Below are 17,213 nucleotides of genomic sequence, written 5' to 3' on the forward strand. Positions count from 1 at the left end.
AGAAGAGTTTATAAATTTTTCATAATTATGCTAAAATAATGTTCTGTAGTTCTCTAAATTGAAATTTTTTTTATTAACACCTTCCTCTTTTTGCACTCCTCCTTTTCCTTTCAAATCCTTTCTTTTTCTCTTCCTTCAAATTCTTAAGAATAAATGTTCATTTAAAAATTAATAACAAATTTTCTAATAATAAGACCTTTATGTTAAAGTAAATCGGTGAGATTAATAAAAAAAAATGTCCCTTTTCAAAATTACAGCAAAAGAATTTTCAACGCCTAAAAAAGAGTTGAATATCAATTGGAGAATTCTTCATCCTCACTGGGATCGTCTACAGTTACAGAAAAACCTGTACAAAAATCTCAACCATTAAAAATGCTTTATTTTACCTTAAAATAGAAAATGTAGTCAGTGAATATGAATTATCACAACTGCACTTCACTCATCAGTTTTTGAACTACAGATGATTCTGTTCAATTCCTCACCATCATGGTAAAGATAAAATACACGAGGTGTGAGCACAACCTCTCTGCTTTGACAAGATACACATATTTTGTAACTCAACCTCTAAGTTGTCAGCAATTTTCACTTGGAATTCTGGGACCGAAACCTCTCATTCTTTGCAAATTCGGCCTGGTCATTAGATAAACCTATTTAATAAGAGTCCAAAAAAAAAAAAAAAGCAACGCTAAAGAATGAGTAATGAAGATTGGATCAACGTCCAAATTGCATCGGAACTTTCTGATAAATTTTTTTTTTTTAAACTATTTTGTCAAGAATGTAAACAAAATTATTGAACTGAAATGGTTTTTTGACACTTGTTCACTTCGTTTTATCCATGTCAAGGGAAAAACATATAAAAAATAAAGTAGAAATCAATTTCGTATTTAGCATGGATGAAACTATCTGGAATTAATAAGTGATCCACATTCAGAGTTTTGTTCGTTGCTTGGGCAAAACATGCTTAAAAAGAAGTCATTGACAGCATGACACATGACACTTGGTTGTGCAATAATAAAAGAACACCGCGCGTTGTTGGCAAAACTGCCTTTGCTAACCCTCTCCCTTATTTTTCATTCCTCCCACTTCTTACTCTTATTCTGTTATTATAGTTTACTGTTATTGTTCCAATTACACAGTCTCCTCTTACAGTTTTTGCATATTTACATTGCTAGTATAAAAATAAGTATAATTTTTATATAAGACTAGTTTAGATATAGATTTCTAAATGAGTCTTACTGGAGTATAATCATATAACCTGTTATTTTTGAAATAATTCGTATCCCTAGTATGCTGCCATACAAAAGTTGTTATATTTCACAAAAATAATAGATTAATTAGCTGATTTTTTAAAAAAAATGAAAACTAAAAAAAAATTCATTTTTTCAGCTGAAATTTTGACAAATTTTTGTTTTCCTTTTTGGTAGATTTAATTTGTAAAGGTTTGACAATTAATATTGTATTAATTGATAAATATAAAGTAACAGAAAAAGACACTCAAACAGCTTTTTTTTTTATATATATATAAATTCTAGTTTTATTTTATAAACAAGAATATATTTTTAGCATGTTGTAAGTGTCATAATAAATATTAGGAATTGGCCAAAGTCATTACACCTATCATGAATAGGCTGATAACAAAAGGTGGAACTTCCTCGTACCAAATAGAATCAGAGTTTTTAACAAAAGAAAGTTTTATTAGATTTCCGACTAAAGTTTCATTTCTGCTAACATGAAACACATAACCTAAAGCAAAGCTATTTCGAGGGTTATTTATATAATTCTAGATGATCTAGTTAATTTTGAACTCTTGTGCTTTTTTGTTTAAATATCAATATTTCATTAAAAACTTTAAATGAATAGTATAAATGGTGTGATAATTAAAATAATAAATAATATGATATTAAAAGATACGATAAATGAGAGTTTTTATTAGGATATTGAGGATGAAAAAAAAGTAAATCACAGGCTCAAATGCTATGTTAAGTAGCGTGTAGAAAAAAACACCGTAAACTAGTTAAGTATATTCGTTTACTAAACAACACTATTTAAGGAAAAGTAATCGAATAAAGTTCAAATGATGAACATAGTCTGTATAGATGCTATGCCAAACTGCCAATTGATCAATTCTATTCTTAAAATATACTTATGCTTTATCAGGTAAACACAGCCATCCATTATGGAGCGCGGAAAAAGGCCCACACGAAGAAGAAAACGATGCAGAATTAGCACAAAAAAATAACCAATAAGCTTAACTCTGCGCCACCTACACTGCCATCTGATGAACCGAAAAGCTTACCTGAAAAGCTTTCAACAGAGAATAGCATCGCCTCTGCTCACCATTTGCTGTAGCATACCTATCCTTGAGATCATCACGAATTCTCTCTTCTTCTTGAAGCCCTAGCTGAACCCTTTCTAGCTTCTGCACATAAGTGCGGCAGTTAAAACACTTACAGAAAACACATTTAGTGAATGAATATAAACAGGGGGCAGATTAAAAAAATAAATTGCTAACATTTATAGTCTACTAAAATTAATAATGCCTGCCCCAAACAGGAAATATAAGGACTTTTGTCCACAAAATTATCATGAAACTAAACATGGATTCACAGATTTATTATCTAAATTATAATTTTAATATACTTGTGTTAAAATCAACACAACACCTGAAGAGCAGCAGTTAACTCTTCCAAATTTATAATTTACACATGTCAGAAAATAGCATTACCTGTTGACTTCCCTTGACAATTCCTTCCATGGAATGAACAAGTTTTATACGACCATCGGTGCTACTAAAGGCCTGTTGAAACTGCAACCGAGTGAAAAGAAACATAACAGTTAAAACTTGTTTAGATAACATTATAGAAAAGACACAGATTTTTACTTAACAGTACAAGATTATATCAATATGATGTTCTAATACATGTATCTAAGATCTATAATGCCGATAAAATCCAATGGGGTCAGTAATAAAAAAATGCTCAACATATACTTCATGAAAAAATATTTATGCTTTGTTATGCAGCTAAAAGTTTAGTCTCAAGTTTCATTATATGAGGGATTTGGTTAAAAGAAATTGGAATGAAATACCAACTTATTGAAAATTAATAACCAAAGAGAATTTAACTTTGAGAAAAATCAGAAGACAAATTAAAAACAAGGACATAACATTTGATCAGCAGGAGTGCTAAGCATATATACAAGCAGAAGAATATTGAATAGGTGCAAAGATTATGTATATAATGTTTCAAAATTAAACTCTCAGAAAGACCACTGAACCAAATGCTAAAGAAAAGTTACAATATGTTTCCAATTCTCCAATATATACCTGGGAAATGATCGAATTCAATAAAGACGTTTCCTTCAACATCAATTCTTTTATTTCCAAGAGAGCATTGTAAGTAGCATAGTATTTACGAGTTTGTCGATGTTTCCCCTGCACAACGGCATTGTAGGTTGCATAGTATTTAGTGATTGGATAAACATTATAAGGTATTATTCTACCTCTAAGTGAACTTTTTCTCTTTTCTTTCATTCACAATAAACTCTCTTTTCATAAAAACAATTCATGAACCTGAATTTGAGCATACAGTTCTGAGAGCCGGCATTCATACCTACACAGACACAAAAATAAAGAAATATCCAGTAAATAATATTTTTAAGAAGACAACTTGGTGCGACACTCTTATTGAACAAACCATGTCAAACATGCATGGCATTGCTTTCCCTGTTCCATGCACCTTAACTATAGTTATTTTTTAAAGATATTTCTTTCATGTTACATATTCTATTTCATCTCATACAAGGATACATTTGTAGCTGGGAGATAACTCCCACATGAATAAATATATTTTTAAGACTAGTAAGTGTTTAAGTAAACAGGGATGTGGTATCTTTCTACCAAATTTCCCCTGCAATTTTAAGTAATGTGGGTCTCTCCATATCCTGTAATCAAACCCTGCCCAAACGTTTAGGAAACAAAAATATTGTGGAAATGAAGAACATATCTTAACTTAAAAAACAATTCTATTGAGTTCTAATAAAACAAAATTGGAATCAAGCAATGCATGTATTTTAACTCCATTCAAGAAGAGCTTTCAAGAGTATAGGAGCATATGAAAACATGTGCAAATGAAATTTGAAAGAAGATATCCTGAATTAGTTTAGTTGCACATAATTATAACTTCATTCAGCAAAGAGTTTTAAGGAGCATAATGAAAATGGAAATTGTGTATCAGTGAAAGGTGAAAGAAACAAACATACTGGATGAATTCTGATTGGCATGGTAGGTCGTCAATCTCTCGTCTTACTGCCATAATATCCCTCAGTCTAGCAGCAAGTTGCTAACACAAAGGATAAAAGCATGAAGCATATAGTCATTGAAACAATGGAATATGCAATGATCAAGAAATAATCCAAGGAAGTGTATGGTTCTATACAGCATTTCACAAATGCAATTTCAGCTACAACATTGCAATTGGGATATTTTTGCAACTGTATTGTCACTGCATTTGCAACTGCATGAGCCGTATTTGCTTGCATGTTCCACAATTTCACCAATTGCAGCATGACCGCAACAACAATTTAAAACCATTGAATTGAGTGACACAAAACGAGAATAAAAAGAATAGGAGACACGTCCATTTATTAAATTTGTTTTACCTTTTTCATCAAATTGACTTTTTCAATTAATTCACTAAAAGAATGATGTAGCTCATCAGAGAGGTTCTCATTCTCACAATCATTTGCTATTTTCCTCTCCAATTCACCAATCTCAGCTTGAAGTTCCAAGTGCTTAGAATCACGATTGGACTGAAAACAAATTTCCTGCTTTTCAAGATCCTGAACAAAGAGTGAATAACATAAGCATCACATAATATTCAATTTTTGTGGAATTGTTAATTAAAAATAGTTAAATCCCCTGCACTATATGGCAGGTTTGAAAATTTGAATATTTACTAAATTCAAAGAAGCAATTCACCTTCAGAGACGTCATTAAAGAGACCAATTTCTGTACAGCAGAATTAGCACCCTCCTTATTGATTCTCTCTCGTAGATTATCTAATTGCTTCACAACATTCATCTTCCGGAGATTCTTTAGACCAAAAAAATATATATACAATCTCTATTAACATTAACAGATTAAGCACAAAGCTAACAATCAAAGAATACAAAGAGGGGAGGATGGGGGCATCCGTCTCACCAACCAGTTCATCCAAGTTGCCACTCAATGTCTTAATCGAAGTTTCACACCCATCCACTTCAATAGTATTTTCAACATGACAAACCTATGGTTCCATAGGATACGAAAAATCAGAACTGCATTAAACAAATAATAAACACAAGGTAAATGCGAAGACATTACGAAACCATCGAAATAACTCAAATATCCTCGAAGCTTCCCTTTCATTTTCATCAAAGAGTTACATAACCAGTCCTTCCATTTTAAGAAATGATTCTAAAGAATGAGATATTCAAAAGTTTCGGTCACTATTAGCAATAGTCTAATACCTCGTCGACGCGGTGTTCTTGATTTGATGGAAGGTGTGACGTAAGCCATTGAATTACAGGAAAAAGAACCTCCGCGTCAAGATCTTGAACATGAGAAGATCGAAGAGAAAACGGACATCCAACTAATCTTAATGATTCCTCGATGCATCGTGTATTGTCGTCGTTTCTGCAAGGCGAGTTAGCAAGATTGAGCGCCGAAGAAAACCCTAACCAAATTGACTGAGAGGAAGGAAGAAAGAGATACTTGCATTACGGCGGCGATGCACCAAGAGAGGCCACCGGCGATCTTCTGAGACGGCGACGCATCGGAATTTACGGCGTCGACGTAGCCGGCAGCGTAGAGAAGATCCAAAATCTGCTCAATAGTTATTGAGTTTGAGTCTTTATCATCCATCGTGCTTCTTTCTTTGTTCTTTCTTACTTCTTAGTTCTGAACACTGACTTCAGCATGCTAGCTAATACTGCCTCAGTCGAGTTCTTGAATAGTTTGGATTGTGATTTTTAGTTTTTTTACAATCTATTTTTAGTTTTAAAATTCATTGAATGAATTTTGTCTTATTCATTAGTTTCCTAAATAAAATGACACAGCATACATATAAATATAGAATAAGGATCAAATTATTTTTAAAAAATTATGATTAATGTTAGTTTTCTTAATAACTATTTATAAGAATTATATTTTATTAATTAAACTATTAAATAATGTAATATTTACATATTGATCGTGTATATTAAATTTTAAATAAATTAAATAATAATAAAGATATAATTTTAAATTTAATATTTATTTATATTTTTAAAAAATATATACTATATATAAAATAAAATTATTTAATAAAATATTTATTATTTTTACTTATATAAATTTGTATAGACTTGTATACTCAATAAAATATTTTAATTAAATGATTAACGTTTATAAATAATTATTGAATAAAATAATATTAATAAGCGTTATTTTTTAAATTTTTTTATCTTCAACTATAAATATATACACAATAAAAAAATAAAAAAATAAATTATTGATGATGGAAAGATAATTTGTTATAAGTGTATATTATGGTTTTCTTATGATAAAAATATAAACAATAGTTATATTGATGTGCATATTTTAATAATAGTTATCATGATATGATTCCGATGATTATTTAAAATTTAATATTAATACATTGTTTATTACAATTTTTAATATACTCTCAATATAATTTTTTATAAAAAAAAATAATTTTATTTTTAAAATTCTTCAATAGGAACAATTATAGAGGATCTAGATCCATCTATTTGAAGCCCATATGCCTCATATCCTTTAGAAATTATAAGTGGACTTCTTAGATTGGAAGTCCAAACACACAGTCACATGTTGGATTGTTGAGTACCCGTTAGACCAGTCTGATTAATGAGGAGAAAATCGAGAAAATATGGCAAATGAAAAACTACGGTTTTAAAAAACTATTGAAATATACATATCGTTAATTTACTTAAGCTTATATATATATGTGGAAAAAATGAACATAGTTGTGCGTATCTGATATGGCTGACTTCTTTTGTAAGTGAGAAAATGAAAATAAAATATATATAAGTGAAAATGAAAAATAATTTTTTAAATGTATAAGTGAGAACGTAAGAGTGTATTTATCTTTGATAAAAAATTATTTATTTTATAAAATACGTGAATTAAAATTAAAAATAAATATGTTCTCATTTTTTAGTTCATGGTTTTTTTTTAATTTAACAGAGTTAATTTCATGGTACTTAATCTCGTGTTTTTTTACTATAACATTTTTCTTTCGCATATTTTATTATTTTCCATAAAGTTTCTTTGTGATAAAATAATAATTGAATTTTTAAAAAAAAATCCCTTTTCTATCTTAAAAAGGAAGTGTGTGAGAACATTACATATTAACGGTGGAATCGACTTTTACTACTGCAAATGAAATAAAAATTAAAGTTAAAATAGGATGTGTAACACGTGGATAGGATTTTTTAAAAGCTCCAAGTAAGAAATTCAAAGATTGAAGTAAGAAAATTAGTTAAAGAATTAATGACATTAAAGATGACCTGAGTTAATGTGAAAAAAATGAAAAAATTCAGTGTTATTAATTTATTATGATATAACAATGATATTTAATTGTATTGAGGTAGAATTATATAGTTTTAATTGGAAAGGCATTAAAAATTGGTTTGCAATCATAATAGTAGACAAAATATGAAGATCCTGAAGGTCTCTCAAGCACATCACAATCAGTATTATTCACATGAGCCGCATTTCACAACTTCAACTACAATTGCTATTTAAAATTTTGAGAGTGACCAAAAAGAAAAGTACCATTGTTATTAAAAATATTAGTTATATAAGCAGTTGACGAAAAAAACAATAGTATTCTACAAACACGAATAATATTGCTGTCGTATGAAATAGTGTTCCCATTTTAAGGTTAATGTCGGAATTGTAGCACCCAAACTAATTCAATTGTCTAATACTTGTTGTGTTGGCATTTTGATTATTACTGTATTTTCACTTTTAATCAAATTCATAATTTGTCAAATTCCGACAAAGACATTATTTTGTGCTTAAGAAATGAATTAGTGATATAAAATCGACTATCATAAAAATATAAATTAAGCATATTTGGTTTTGACAATATTTTCAGAATAAATTTTAATTAACCTCTGAAATTATAAGATATTGGTTCATTTTAATCTTTAATTTTACAAAATTCTTACTTCAGTCTTTAATTTTAAATAATAATTTATTTTACTTATTTTTATTTCATTTTTAATTGTTATTTTACACCCAAAAAAACTAAAATAAGAACTTTAATAATCAAGAACTAAAACGATAACAATTTTAAGCACTAGAATGGGGTTTACTCAAGTTTTGTAGAAGAGAAAAAACAGATTTAGAAACTATATATATCTAAAGGGGTAATAAATAACAAACTTTAACTTAAATAATAATATCAATAAATCATAAAGTACTATTTTCATTAAAAAAAAAAAAAAAGACTAAGGATGGAAAAGCTGGAATCCATGCTTACTTCTTCCTAAACTCTTCTATTCTTGGAGAGAATTATGTTGTTTTGCTTTAGGCTTGAAAAAGGTTGGAATCTCAAAATAGCTGTATCATTTATGATGATTTCTAGGATATCCTTAACTTTTTGGATAGGTGAATTTGACTCTTCTACTGTGTGGGGTACACGACTTTATATGATAAAGTATATATAAAATACTAATCATTAAATACAAAATTAATAATTAAAATTTGAACTTCATGAATTATTTTATTATATATATATATACTGAACAAGCACCATATATATCAAAGAAAAAGAAATTTTGGACAAAACAAATGGAATAGTGAGCAGAATCTGTACGTGCTGTCAGTAGATTGAAGTGAAGGTAATCATAACAAGCACCAAGGACAAATCAATAACCCATTTCTTCGTGTCATTTATAAACATTATTTTTTTGCAAATTCATACTTCATCCTCAAACATTGACCCTAATACAAAATATGAATGCATTTTCTTATTAAAATAGTGTAGAAAAATCCCTGTTCATTGTAAGTTCTTTCTTCCATTTTCAATAGATTCTTACATGCAAAAAAAAAAAAAAAAACCAAATGATCAATTTAAATCCCACGAAAGTTAAAGAAATAATAATAATAATGATCTTGAAAATACTGATGATAATAATATATTTATATACAACTAATAATGAGAGGGACACAAATAAGCATAATAAATATGAAAAGTCTTTGTATTTTGCAATAGATCTTAATGCAAAAGTTGGTCTAATTATTCTCCATTACACAAAAGACAAATAGAGTCTTATAGCGACCCCTAGTATATTTTGCCTTGCTCCTATGCATATATATTATATAAAACACTTTTCAATTTCAAAGCCCAGCAAACACTTCAAGTGCGTTTTCTTTGAGAGTTGAAACAAAGTAATGGAAGTACTCTCCATAATTAAATGGACGATAACGGAGAGGATGAGTTTTGTCGTCTACCAACTCAATGGGCACCTCAATATTCACCTCTTCCTTTGGCATTGCAAAAAACCCAAACGAGTACCTCTCTTTCTCTCCACTCATCACCACTCTGTGTGTGGCTGCATGAAGCCTCCCATTGCTCCATGCCTATTCATTCATGCAACACAATTGTAACTATTTAATTAATATTATATAACAACTTCAATTCATTATAGTTAAGTAACCACTAACTATTACTCTCTGAATATATAACTCAATATTGTTCTAATCTTTGTCTACAAATCTTTTTAATTATTAAATATTTTCATATTTCTAAGACAATAATTTAAAAAAAAAATGTTAAGAAGATAAGTAGTGGAACATAATAAAGCTCTTATTTTATACACACCTTAAGTATATCACCAATAATGACCACAAAGCCATCTTGGGGTACCTCTAATCCAACCCATTTGCCTGTTTTGGATAGCACTTGCAAACCCTGGACGTCATTTTGGAATAGAATGGTTAAAGCACTTTTGTCAGTGTGAGGCAACAGGGCATTCTTGGAGTCATTGTTGCTTTTAGGAACTTGGTACTTGATCAACCGTGAATCACTAGAGCCCTTCATGTTTCCAACATCCAAATTGTAATGCCGGGGAAGGCCATAACCCTCCACAATCATTTTCAGGATGAGGAAGCTTAGTTCTAGCATCTTTGAGCTCATAGACTTCAGTGTCTCGCTGCATGTCATTGTCCCATCCCATCAGCAAAGAAAATAATATATTCAAAAACAAAAATGTATGTAGTTAATATAGTAACCACCTCTTTACCATACTTATTGAAATTCATTCCAATTCAACGAACATATTTAAAGGAAAAACTTAATAAAACTGATTAAAAACTAATTAACCATAATTTCCTAGATAAATAACAATCAATATTTGACAGCCCATAAAAACATCATATTTAATAACGAAATTGCTTCTATAGCAATTCACTGGTATTGATGTTGTCTTTTTTAAATTAATTCTAACAACTTCCGGAAAAGAAGAATTCGTTACTCTTTCTTACGTGACGAAATTGACTCATTAATTTTCTTTTCACCGAATTATCGACGAAAAAGACATATTAAGAGCCTGATTGGTTTAACGCTTGTGAAAAAGAAATGTAGTTTTGTCAAAGACAAAATGCTTTTATTGATCTGTAATTCATGCAAAAACAAGGGGCCGTTGATAGAATTTGGCGAAGTGTGTCACATTCAAACACCGCCAAAACAAATAGATCCTGAATTTTTTTTTTAATAACAGATTTTTTAGAGAAAAAGATAGTGTTCTATTTTAAGACAGGAAAATTTGTGAGTTTAAAGAAAGTAGATGACTTGCATTTTCTCAACCCAATGAAATGAGTGGAAGTTCATACAAATTATAAAATATTCATTGTTTACTAATTATATTCATTATTATATGACATATTATATTATGAAAACCCGACAACAATACATTTTAAATAACTAATCAATAAAAATATTTTAAATATTTCTTGCACTAGGGAAATTTATATGTACTCTAGTTTTTCTGTTTGCTAGATCGATATTTTTTTTTCTTTTCAGTATATACCTTAACGAATTATTAAATATTCATAAGCTGTTAGTTATATTTTAATGAATTATTGATATATATTATAAGATATAGTCAATAATCAGTACATAGCAAATAATCACGACGTCAACTAAATGAAAAAAAAAAGTGTAACAACTAATTTATCCTCAGAGTAGAATGGAAATAATCAATCATCTAATAAATATGATATCAGCAGGTATTAATGAACGGTTTTGTGGCTTCTATATTGTAATTCAAATCCAGGATTTTAAGCCAAAATAAAGCAAAAATACCATGGCCAATCCAGTAATAAGCATGTAGTAACAGCAACATAAGAAAGTAATTAAAAGAATAATAATAATAAAAAGACCATGGTTGCATCCAAGTGTTTTGACTTTTGAGTGTTTATTTGAATTGACTCTTACTAGTTACAGGTCTACTAAAATGTTGTACATGTATATTATTAAATGAAACCAATTAAAAGGAGATCTCATGATATGCGCATGCTATTAAAAAGTAATTAAATGACAATAAAAAGAATTAAGTACCTGAAAGATGGGTTTCCTTGAGGCCACATGAGGTTAGTGAAGGCTTCAGCCATAGCTGGTAGAGGAGCATCATCAATACCAAAGCTTTCACAAAGAGGAATGATGGGGTTCTTGCCATTGTAGCTCCTATAAGGTTTTGGACTCGTGTGCTTTTTCTTGGTTTCTTCGGGTAGATCAAACAATGCTCTCATTCCCATGAACATTTGTTCACGTAGACCCTTTGGGATCTCATCAAACATGAAGAGAAAGCAACCATGATTCTCACACGCTTCTCTCACGTTCTTGCTCATTGTTTTCCACTCCTCACTCCCTTCTTCTAATGCTTTGCGAAAATCAAAACATGGGATCAGCATCTCACTCTCACTTTCCATTTCCCTACCCTCTTCTTCTCTCTATCTATCTTTTGCTCTGTCTCTAGCTGTGGATTGTTCTTATACAAGGTTTCGCTATATATAGCGAGTTGGTCATACAATGGCTATAGCTAGCTGCGGAAAAGAAGGAAAATATAAATAAATAAAAATTTTGATATGAAGACAGAAAGAAAGCCTTATATTATGGAAAGTAACATTGGAATGCAGCCCCGGCCCCATCATATAAATGTCAAAGCTACGTTTAAACGTGTGTTTAATTGGTCGACAACATTTCCAGTTTTACTTAAATTTATATATAAGGATATTTTATTAAGAAAAATAACGATTGGTCTTTCAAAGTTGAAAATGATGTAATCAAATAGCTCTTTTAAATATTTTGATATCATTGAATTAATTTATTAAAATCTTAAATTATTATCATTAATTTTTAAAATTTCATTACTAAATTAGTCTTTCAAAAATTTAAAATATTATCACATTAATTATTAAATACGATTAGAGTGGTAAAAACAAGAGTTTAATTTAGTGATAAATTCAAGTTTTGAGGAAAAAAATTACAATTTCATCAAGTTGAGCTTTATAAAGAATTAAAGTGGTTATAAAAAAAATCAAAGAAAAATAATAGGATAACAACTCAAATTAGAAAAAAATCAATTTGATAGTCCAAAACACTTTTACTTTAAAAGGAATAAGTTAAAGGATTTTTCATATTTATTTCATGTTCACAAGTTTCATTTTTGTTTATGTAGATCCGATTGTAAAATAATGAGTTATGTAATATATATACATATAATATGAAAGTGATATAAAAAGATGGTGAAAGTAATGTATAACAAACGTTGGTATTGTATATAGCAAGGTGCTTTGCTTGCTTAAGATGGTTACTTTAAAGAATATAAGGAGTGTTGCACATTTGTAGTTTCTCCTTTTTCAGTTAGCAATGTGTTGTGTGTGTGCTCATTGTCAATGTACAGCTTACACCAGATATGAGCAAGTTGAAGTCAATTTGTCTTTGAATATTACATATGCATTTCACCATTCTCGTTATGAATTTCTTCAGACACACACTCAAATTATAGGGTATCAAAGTGTTGGAACTGCATATATATGTGCTTGAAAGTAGGGTTTTGGAAGAATAAATAATATTTTTCTTTATTTTAAATGAACATTATTTAATTTCATAATTCTTTAAAACGTTATTCATTTAATACAATATATTTTATTTTTTCAATATTATTAAATACGTTTGAATTACAAATAAATTAATCATAATTTATTTTATTATAAACCTTTCTACTATTGTTTTTAGGACAATACCAGCAAATAACATTGTTTAAAATGATTTTTTTTATTTTTTTCCATTCATGTACTGAACTTCGACTAATCCGAAATCAATAAGAATATTTTATTTAAAAAAACTCTTCCTCTTTGGTTTTTGTCTTTCACAAGAATTATTGTGAAACTTTATTTAGGAAAATAAATTCCTTTTCATTTTAACAGACAAGCATTAGCGATTTGAAAGATATTTACTAACAACTCGACAACGCACCGACATATCGTTTATTAATAGAATTATTTAATGAATAATTTTTCATAATTATTTTAAATTATTATAAATTCAAAATAATAAATTTTTTTAGTAAAATTAAAAGAATTATAATAAAAATTTAATAAAACAATATAAATTTAAGTTTGATGTGATTTAGGAGTATTAAAAATGTAAATACTTAAACATAAACGCTTATTTAATGACTTTTTTATATATAAAAATTATGATATAAATTTGATTATAAAATTTATTAAAATAATAAAAATTATGAAAGTCATAGATCATTTTCATAAAATGTTTACCAGCTTTCTTAAATATTTCAAACTAAATCATTAAATTAAAAATTAGAAAATTACAATAATTTCTATAAATTAAAATTTTATTTTTAATTTTTTAAAAATAAAATAATGCACAATAATTGCTATAAATAAATTTATGTGAATTGAAAGAAAATATTAAAATAATTTTTGCTAGTATAGATTTTTTAATAAAAATGAAATTATTAAATTTAAATTTTCTATTAATAATAATATTTATTTATATAATATACCGTATTGTTAGTACAAATTTAAAATTTTATACTAATAATTTAATATTTGATAAAAAAATTATACTAGTAAAAAATAAAAGTTAGTTCAAGGCGTAAAGGATAATCTTTTTATAGTATTTGTATCATTAATTATACCCCAATCATACATAGATAACGTAAATTTTTAAAAATATTTTTTCATTTGCCTCTAAACTAATTATAACAAATATTAATCAAAATAGGACATTGGATGGGCATTTACTATATATGGATAAAAAATTATGCTTTCAAAAGTTCGCATGATAAACTAACGTATTATTTCATTCTAATTATCCTATTTTCCAACTGTCAATTCTTATTGGTAGTATTTTATTAGGGTAAAGTATTAAAACATAATTAATAATAATGATGATACTAAAGATTTTTTAAACTAGAATGTAACTATATGACTAAAAGTTAATTAATATTTAAAAACACATAATTAGAGAAAAAAAATCTACAATTTTATCATTTTTACTCGCGACTGTGCTTTAAACACGATTATAAAGATATGTACACGTGAAACAAAAACAATATTTATTTTATACATATTTATTTTTTTTATTTTTTTTAAATCATGCGGTGAGAAATTGAAAATATTGATTTTGAAAAATTATGCACAAATATATTTTGGAAAAATATAAAATAGATATATTACATATACCATGCATTACATATACATATATAACGAATCACGAGTTTGTTATAATTACTGCACTGTTAAGTCTTTTCCACATCATGATTTAACTCTTTCTTTAATAACTTTGATTATATCAACGATTATATCACTCAAAAGTATTATGTAATTTGATGTTAGTTTAATTTAATGATAATGTATCAACGATAATATAGTCAACATTACACAGTATTTATTGACATCGACAATTCACATTAACTTTTAATAAAACTTTGCAAGTTATTGAAAAAATAAATTTGTAATGACATGCGAAATTAGAGCTTTGCCAATATGTACAGTGCCCATGCCTATTATGCCAAATATCTTGAGGATCCATCATTTCAAAATGAATATCAACTTATGATACGAATCTATATATGTAATTAAAAATATGAGGATTTGGTACCACTTCTTGTATAAGTCAAATCAGTCCTTAGGTAATTAAATTTCTATAAATTTTCCAAAAGCACTTTTTAAAATCTCTTCTCCATTTTTTGATAATTTATTATATGTTTTTTGTAATAATTTTACTTCAACCTTCTAAAAATGTGATACTTTGATAATTTTTAATTGTTAATTTAAATTTTTTCTGATTTATTTTCTGGAACTCTCAAAGTGAACAGGAGGAGCTGCCAGCCATGGGAAAGTGAGGGAATAAAGCTCTTAACCATAACGAACACACATACACAAATTATGCAGAATCAAGACACTTCAGCTCCAATGGAAGTGACTAGCATTGGTGAGATGCTTTGACCTTAACAAAGCAAAAGGCTTAGTGCATGGTGGAAACACTATTTGTACAAGATTAAGAGACATTTAGTTACAAATCATTCGTTTCTCGTACTCCCTTTGGTTTTGTTGTTAGGATTAACGGTAATTAGATATTTTTGTCCTTAACTATGTTGAGATCGAGCAATAATCATTACTAGCTGCATGCTCGTTTGTCTTTCATCAACTATTAATTCTTGGTAATTAAAATATAATAATTATAACTACAATTTTGTTTAGATGTTATAATTACAAATTTGAAGATAATAAAGTTATGTGACCTTGTTTTGTAGTAGTTAATATTGGACGTGGGACTCCAAAACAAGTCGGCAAAGTCACATGCTAGAAGAGTATTAAAATGTAGATCCCTTTGGAGGGTTATTGACACAATTAATTAGTTTGCTGCTGATCCAACAACAATGTCAGTTTAGTACATATCACTACATTCAGTTGTTGACAAGTCGTAATCAATGGGAGAATAAAATTATATTTATCTGAAACATTTTGACTCTCGAGACATTGACATGCATGGAGATTAAATGTATTATAATTCCTTTCCGCTAGCTATTATGGAAGAACAGTGCCTAATCTGAAATTATTTCCATATAACTTCGCTTTATTTCTATTTTATTTTCTTCTCTCTATCTGTTTCTTTTTTGATTGAGGAAAGGCTCTTTTGTCATTGTATTGTTGTCCAAACATAAACACTTAGAATCCGAATATATGAAAAATCAAGTACCGTGTTCTTTTATGTAGATAAAAGGAAGATTGTACAAAACTGCAAATTAAATTGGTGTCACATTTGGAAATGCAGAATATTTCAATTGATTTGTCTTTGTTTAGTCTTTACCTTCTCTATCTCTTTCCACTTTGATTGAAGTGAATGCTTAATTTCTTCGCCTTCGGTTGTCCCAACAAGACAATTACTAAGTTAGAAGAGGATAGAGAAATAGAAGGAAAAAAACAGACGTTGATGCACTAGCTGTCTGGTTGCAAGAAGGACAAAAGGTTGAACATGTAACACGATTTAAGCATTTGTTTGTTATTTTAGGCCTTGTCCTTCGGGAGGTCACAACATTGGCTTTCATTTCCCTGGGTGTTCCAAAATAACAGAACCACATGCACTTTGTTTTGAGAATTATGTCTCTTTATCTTTCATTAGTTGTAGTTTGATAGAGAATACATGCACAGTGTTTGTCACACACTTCATTTTAGTTTTTATAAAATATTTTTTTATTTTAATTCTTACATTTCCCAAAAACTTTAGTTTTAGTTTTCAATTATTAAATGATGACGTGGTTAATTTAACATACTTTGAGGGTTTAAAAACATATTTAAACTAAAAATAATAACAAACAGTATCATGTGATAGTAAAAACATGAAAAAGATACTTTTATATCAAGCCCATTAACATATATAATTGTTGTTTGATTAATATGATAAATGGGTAAGAGGTTGTAGCAAGTTGAATGGTCCTAATATGTGGGGGACCAGAGGTTATACATCACATTCTTTAGTAGCTGTCATCACTTTCTGTACATAATTCAGAAGGTCGGCTTTAGAAAGGTATAGCATCTTCCTGTAGGGTGAGGTTGATGAAGAAGCTCTTACTGATATAGTGTTGTGTAGGATGGCAGAAAGAAACTAACTATA

At 28.4% G+C, this 17,213-nt stretch overlaps 2 protein-coding genes across 3 annotated transcripts; both read right to left on the reverse strand.

Moving 5' to 3' along the window:
- Positions 1–463: 463 nt before the first annotated feature.
- LOC113865709 (coiled-coil domain-containing protein 93) lies at positions 464–5,934 on the reverse strand. 2 transcript variants are annotated; one of them, XM_027500431.1, is made up of 11 exons: positions 5,757–5,934; positions 5,509–5,674; positions 5,205–5,285; positions 4,979–5,092; positions 4,660–4,809; positions 4,261–4,340; positions 3,572–3,611; positions 3,326–3,433; positions 2,726–2,806; positions 2,297–2,419; positions 464–630 (listed from the first exon to the last, which is right to left on the reverse strand). In XM_027500431.1, exons 1-11 carry the CDS (start codon positions 5,900–5,902, stop codon positions 583–585), a joined length of 1,137 nt encoding a protein of 378 aa, XP_027356232.1. In that variant the 5' UTR covers positions 5,903–5,934; the 3' UTR covers positions 464–582. The 2 variants fall into 2 exon arrangements, with proteins under 2 accessions (XP_027356232.1, XP_027356231.1); XM_027500430.1 differs by having other exon boundaries at positions 4,660–4,839.
- A 3,472-nt stretch (positions 5,935–9,406) lies between these two features.
- LOC113866350 (probable 2-oxoglutarate-dependent dioxygenase AOP1) lies at positions 9,407–11,998 on the reverse strand. The gene is made up of 3 exons (XM_027501229.1): positions 11,628–11,998; positions 9,891–10,221; positions 9,407–9,649 (listed from the first exon to the last, which is right to left on the reverse strand). The coding sequence occupies exons 1-3, from the start codon at positions 11,996–11,998 to the stop codon at positions 9,407–9,409; spliced, it is 945 nt and encodes a 314-aa protein (XP_027357030.1).
- Between the last annotated feature and the right edge of the window lie 5,215 nt (positions 11,999–17,213).

This window comes from Abrus precatorius, unplaced genomic scaffold (genome assembly GCF_003935025.1).
Source record: "Abrus precatorius isolate BTA unplaced genomic scaffold, Abrus_2018 Scaffold4, whole genome shotgun sequence".
Lineage (NCBI taxonomy): Eukaryota > Viridiplantae > Streptophyta > Magnoliopsida > Fabales > Fabaceae > Abrus > Abrus precatorius.